This window comes from Antrostomus carolinensis, unplaced genomic scaffold (genome assembly GCF_000700745.2).
Source record: "Antrostomus carolinensis isolate BGI_N321 unplaced genomic scaffold, ASM70074v2 scaffold2606, whole genome shotgun sequence".
Lineage (NCBI taxonomy): Eukaryota > Metazoa > Chordata > Aves > Caprimulgiformes > Caprimulgidae > Antrostomus > Antrostomus carolinensis.
Genome location: NW_010320987.1, coordinates 17038 through 23374, shown reverse-complemented (window position 1 = coordinate 23374; position 6337 = coordinate 17038). Strand labels below are relative to the sequence as shown.

General features: G+C 40.3%; 1 protein-coding gene across 1 annotated transcript in view; it reads left to right on the top strand.

The window, feature by feature from the left end:
• Positions 1–3950, top strand: part of CPED1 (cadherin like and PC-esterase domain containing 1) — a gene marked incomplete at its 5' end in the record, with an annotated part of 73430 nt that extends 69480 nt beyond the window's left edge. Inside the window, one exon of the mRNA XM_010169739.2 lies at positions 3723–3950. Within this exon, the coding sequence (XP_010168041.2) occupies positions 3723–3950 (228 nt within the window). The remainder of the gene's footprint in view (positions 1–3722) is intronic.
• Between the last annotated feature and the right edge of the window lie 2387 nt (positions 3951–6337).

Sequence of the window (6337 nt, the reverse complement as noted above, 5' to 3'; positions counted from 1 at the left end):
ATTAAGTGGAAGCACTAATTTTTGCTGTGAAGAAATGTCGGGACAGCTGTGATGTATTTTCCTTAAAGATACAAAAAAAGCAAAGATCTGAAAATAAGGTTTCCTTCATCAGACACCCACAGTATACACTGAAAAACAAAATATACTGTGGCTAATTAAACCTAGGAGTAGTTTAAACAACAAGCTGAAATTTGGTGGTGAGGATAGTAAAATTCAAGCATAGGCTCCAGAGTGTCCTTGTGGTGTCCGCTGGCCAAGGACCAGCATAGCAAGCCTAAATATTTACATAAAGCAGAATAAAAAAATTAATAATTATTAGGCTTTGATTTTTCTCCTTAAATATCACAGACAGACTTATCAGAGACAGTCTAACAGACAACAAATGTGTTCTCAAAAGAGAGTGGGGAGACAATCAGCTGTCACTGGTTGGAAGTCTGTTCCAGTATGAGGCTCACTAGCACTGAGCACAGGTTTGGGAGCATTATCAGACCTGTCTGACCTCACGTACTGTGTGTCAACCTCACAGCTGGTTTCCACCTCAGGCTCCTCAGCAGTTCACATGTTTTCAGCCCATTGCCATGGCCTCTGTCCTGCTTTGGAACCAAACACAGCAGGCATGGTTAGTTAATCTGTCCTTTAATTTACTCTGCTCAGTACATGAGAGAGGCATGAACACAGCTAAGTCCAAATAGAGCTGGAAAAGAAAAAGTCACAGAGGATATATTGATGTGATGGATAAATAGTCCCATGGAGTAAATGTCTCCCTCCATTTCACCCAAACGGCTATATTGACCCTTTTTTGTCTAGAACACAGATGGTGGTGTCTTCGTGGGTCATTGCTGATGCTTGCCATTTCCACAGAACTTTTGAATGAAATCGAGATTTTCAAAGTGAAATATTTCAGATGCTTTGTATGGAACTGGGTGGAAAACAGCAGGGCATTGATCGGTCATCGGCATTTTTCATGCAGTCCTCCATCATTTTGTATGAGCTCATGTGCAGATTTGGCCTTGCTTTTCTGCCAGAGGAGTCTCAACAGAGAGTATGTGTTTCTGGGGATGATCAGGGGAGAAATTGGCTCACAGAGCTGTTGTTAATGAGGCTTGAGAGGTGATTGTGCCTGAAAGAAGCATAGACATGCCTAGGAGAATCCATCAACCCGCAAAACTCAAACTAGATCCTTGAGGAAAGCAATAAGAAAGTCCTTGAATGCTTTTGATACCTCATTAGTTTTAACAGTTTTGTCATCAGTTTACTTCTGCATCCTGGCAAGTGGACTTTCATCAGGTGCTGAAGCAGTTTGCGCTAGGAAAATGGCATTTTGCCTCTGAGGGCAGAGCCAAGAACACTGTGTAAAACTCCAGCACTTTTTCAGTGTTTTATGAAACCAGATGAGATGAATTAAATCTACTGCTTTGTAGTTTCACTTTCTTTCTCTAGTGAGAAAGAATAGTGAAATAGTGACTTCCTAAACTCCCAGAAGACAGTACCACTCTGTAAATGCCATCTGAGCTAAAGCATGGCCATGTGGGAAAGGAGGGATGGCTATTCTGTGCAGTCAGAAAACAAGAAATCAAATGCATTCAGCAGTTCTCATTTAGTTCGTGCTAGCTGGTCAAACAGAAAGCAGTGTAGGGGAAAGGGATTTGGGAGTCCTGGTGGACAGCAGGATGACCATGAGCCAGCACTGTGTCCTTGTGGCCAGGAAGGCAAATGGCATCCTGGGGTGCATTAGAAAGGGTGTGGTTAGTAGTTCAAGAGAGGTTCTCCTCCCCCTCTACTCTGCCCTGGTGAGGCCGCATCTGGAATATTGTGTCCAGTTCTGGGCCCCACAGTTCAAGAGGGACAGGGAACTGCTTGAGGGAGTCCAGCACAGAGCCACCAAGATGATTAAGGGAGTGGAGCATCTCCCTTATGAGGAAAGGCTGAGGGAGCTGGGTGTCTTTAGCTTGGAGAAGAGGAGACTGAGGGGTGACCTCATTAATGTTTATAAATATGTTAAGGGCGAATGTCATGAGGATGGAGCCAGGCTCTTCTCAGTGATGCCCAATGACAGGACAAGGGGCAATGGGTGTAAGATGGAACACAGGAGGTTCCACTTAAATTTCAGAAGAAACTTCTTTACAGTGAGGGTGACAGAGCACTGGAACAGGCTGCCAAGAGAGGTTGCGGAGTCTCCTTCTCTGGAGACATTCAAAACCCACCTGGACGCCTTTCTGTGTGATTTCATTTAGGTTCCTGCTCCAGCAGGGGGATTGGGCTAGATGATCTTTCGAGGTCCCTTCCAGTCCCTAACATTCTGTGATTCTGTGAAAGCTATTTCCTACCAACCCACTTCAGAAGGCCTCAGGTCACCCTGATAATACAGAAACCTGCAGCTCTTCACTGAGATTGCCAAGGGATCAGGACTCACAAAGGAATTACATTGATCTGGGACAAAAAATCTTGCATAACTCTGGCACTTTCTGCCCAAACACACTTCTGGTTCAATGCACACATGAAAACCTGATTTTTTAATTACTCATTCTGCACAAATGCTTATGGAAAAGTAAATTGGAGAGCAATTATAAAGACCTTTATGGAACATATTTTTTTATTCAGATTTATTTCCTAATTTAATGTCGATGAAACATAGAAACTAGCAACCTTGGGATTTTGGTATCTTAATCAGTGGCTGGCTGCTGGATGAACATTAGATTGCATTCCTGGGAGATTATGCCTAACAGGAATGCAGTTTGGGTGATTGGTTCAAGGTGGCATCATTTTGAAATAGTTGTAAGATCTAAGGCATTCATTTAGAAAAATGAACCTGCAGTAATTACATGAAAACAAATAACAGCCCTTGGCTTAGCTGTATCAAATTGATCAGAAGATATATTAATTTTCTACATGGATAATTTTTTTAGCTCAGCCAGCTCCCTCACATGTTATTCCTTCACTCACGTTTAATTTTATATGAAGAGCCATTAGTCTCCTGACAACTGTACCTTTCGCTTTTCCTCTCATTAGTCCCATGGGCATTTGCTTATTCCATAAAATTGAACATGAGGGCTTTAAATGTAATCTCAGAGCTCTATATATATTTGGGGATCCAAGGAGGAACATTCTTGTGCACTAAGTTACTGAAGCACATTGTGGTTATATCAGCATGATGCCCTGGGGAGAGAGATGTTAAATTTCACCATAACTCCCTTCTTGGAGAAACATGACACATGGATGTTTTTGTCTCAAGATGGAGCTGGGCCAGGTTTGCATCAAGACCTGAGAATGAGACGTTCTCTCAGGGCTCACAGCTGAGACACAGCATATGTTCCTCAAGTGCTTGGGATCAGAGCAGGTTTTAAACCTTCCTGCAAGTCAGGACTGTCCTGATTTTATTTTTTCCCATGGGAAATTATACAGACAAGCTGTTAAGTATGAATTTTGTTGTTCAGATAAATTGTCCATAAGGAAGATAACAGAGTCCAATATACAAAGGCATTACAGACTCAACCAACTGAGTATATACATTGAGATTTCAAGGTGAATAAGGTCTTGCACTTTAATTAGTATGTAACATAATGAGTTGTCCCACTAAAATACTGTTTGTGAGTGACTTGCAGCTTAAGGTAAGAGTATCAGGAGCTGCTTTGTGGAGAACTATCTCAGCATTTCTGTACACACAGCTGTGTATCCTTCTAGGTGCAGGCAGAAAGCACTCACATATGTAATTTCTTTTGCAGGTGGTGAAATCCAATCCCTCTGAAGAAAGTCCACACATAACAATGACGTTATCAAGGCACTATACGCTGGGGAAATTTTTCGGCAGTCAAAGCAAACCATCACAACTGCAGGACTATGCAAAAAATTCTCAGTCCCCATATCGTGTCCGAGGTCCAATAAATCAAGTTTATTCTGAAATCCTTCTCAGCAGGCTCTGTGCAAGTAAGAGGGAGCTTGTCAGTACATAGCCTCCATTGGATGAGATGCAGGGACTAGAGATGTGCCACCACCTGAGTGACAATTGAAGGACCATGGTGAATTTATTACATGCTTCCTTGACTGGCTGCACACACACCAACAGAGTATGGGACGTGGCATTTTTCATAAAACTTTATGAAATCAAGATATGCCCTGACAACTCTGTGGTGTCAAAATGGAAGATGGAGGGATGCAAAGGAGAGAAGAGGGGAAGTTACTTGAACTGTTGCCAAAGGCTAGAACAGCTGTAGCTCAAGCAACTGTGCATTAATGATAGTAAAGAAGGAGAAATATATCCTTTTGAACGATTTGGAAAAGGGACTGCTTTAGCTCTTCAGCACTATCTAGTTTTCTATTTACAAAGACACTGTCATATTTGAATGTATTTAGAAACTGGCTACATTCCATTTTAAAGAGTTTTGTTTTATGTGGATGCATTCGCTTCAATATAAAACCTTTTCTGTTTGGACACTTGGTTTATACAATTGGAATATTAACATTTTACTGGTGACACCAAGTTTTGATCTCTAGTGGTTTTAATGAAAACACATCTTCTTTGATGGAACAGATGTCTACTCTATTTTTTCAATGTTCTAAAGACTTGAGACTGATTATAACTGTCTCAATGTAACATGTAAATATAGCGAATATGTTAACATATTCTCATTCATGGTCCCAATTTAGGAGAGTGGCCATATGCTGGAAGACTTCTTAGATGTGTGCTTCAGTGTCTGCCTTGGCCTGTAAGTCAAGCAAGTATTCTTCCCGCATGGAAGTGCCATTTCTTCTATGATTTTTTATATAGTACTTTCCAAAGTCTGAAGCAAATACCATGAATAGAAGAAAAAGCCCCTTTGCAAGTGCACATAAGAACTTTGGGGTCTGTTTTTTAATCTGTCATGACGAGCGTGTGATGCAATGCAATGGGAGCAGAATATACTGCCTGCATCTCCTGCTTGGCAGGGACAAGACCTTCTCTGAACACTAGTTTCATGTAGCCCAGCTACATCACCAGTGTTTGCAGACCTAGTCTGGGTGAAATCCCAGGGAGAGACTTCACCACAATAGGGGGGAACTGTCTGCTGATCCCTGGCCACAACATTGACTAGAAATTCATGACACCATATTTAGGATTTGACAAAGATCCTTAAACTCCACCCAATCTGTATTCCCAGCTAAAGTTTTGTGAATTCTTGCTCCTCCAGATAAGATACGTGAAAATAAGATGGGAAATTGTCATGCAATATGGAGTTAGGTGTCCCTAGATGATCGGAGGATCCTCAGAAAGAGGATCTGGCTGTCTAGTTCCGAAGATGTTCCACTATATTGTCAAAGCTTCTAATTTAGACAATGACACTACATTTAGTGAGATGGTGTGAATATTTCTGTTTCTCTATAACATGCTGCTGCTGTGATTACAGTAAATGTCCCTGAATTTCTATGTAATGACACGGAGCTTTACATGAAAGATGGGTCAGGAACTGTGCATAAATACTGAAAATATCAGCATTTGGTTTTGAGCAATATGATTATCTAAGAAATAGAATCATATGCAAATTGTATAATATATAATCTCGGGTCTGGAACTCCAGGGCTGTACAGCCATAAAGCGAGGGATTCAATATCATGTTATTAATATCACTAGATGCAAAATGCAGCCAGATGTCTTAGGTATTAAGATGCTCAATGATAGGTGTATTACAATTCTGCTTCCGTTAAGTTGGGTTTTTTTGTAGCTCATTTAAATACACATGCTGTTACTGTTATTGTTCTGTACACAAATGTTTTTAAGGCATGAACTGGGTTTTTATGGTTGTTATTTTTTAATCAAAGCCTATTGCTGAAGCTTCAACTATAATGATGAAAAGGAAAGAGCTGACTTTGTTATATTGTAGCTGATATCAGCGAATGTGCAATTCATCACTTCTGGTTTCACCACAAAATGGTTTACATATGTTGTATGCCCAGATGTCTTAACGTGTTCCAAACCTTAATATTTTGCAAATGTATCAGGTTGAAATTTTCTTGTATGTTTTCTATTTTTTACATGTCTATGTACATAGTAATGTCTATACAGTCATCGGTACTATTTGCAAATTGATCTTTATTTAAATAAGTTCTTTGAATTAGGTTTTTTTCAACACTATATATCATCCATGTAATCTTCGGCATAAACAAAGGGAATGTAGACTAAAGCAAGTACTAAGGTACATTTTCAATTATTTGATTTTAAGATATGTCTAGCATCTGCAAGTATGTGAAAGAAGAGAGCTGAGATTCACACAGAAACATCACTTGCTCACGCACACGAAGATTTACAGATTAAGACAATAAAAGAATTATTATGGTTGAATTCCAGTCAGAACACATGTGTTGC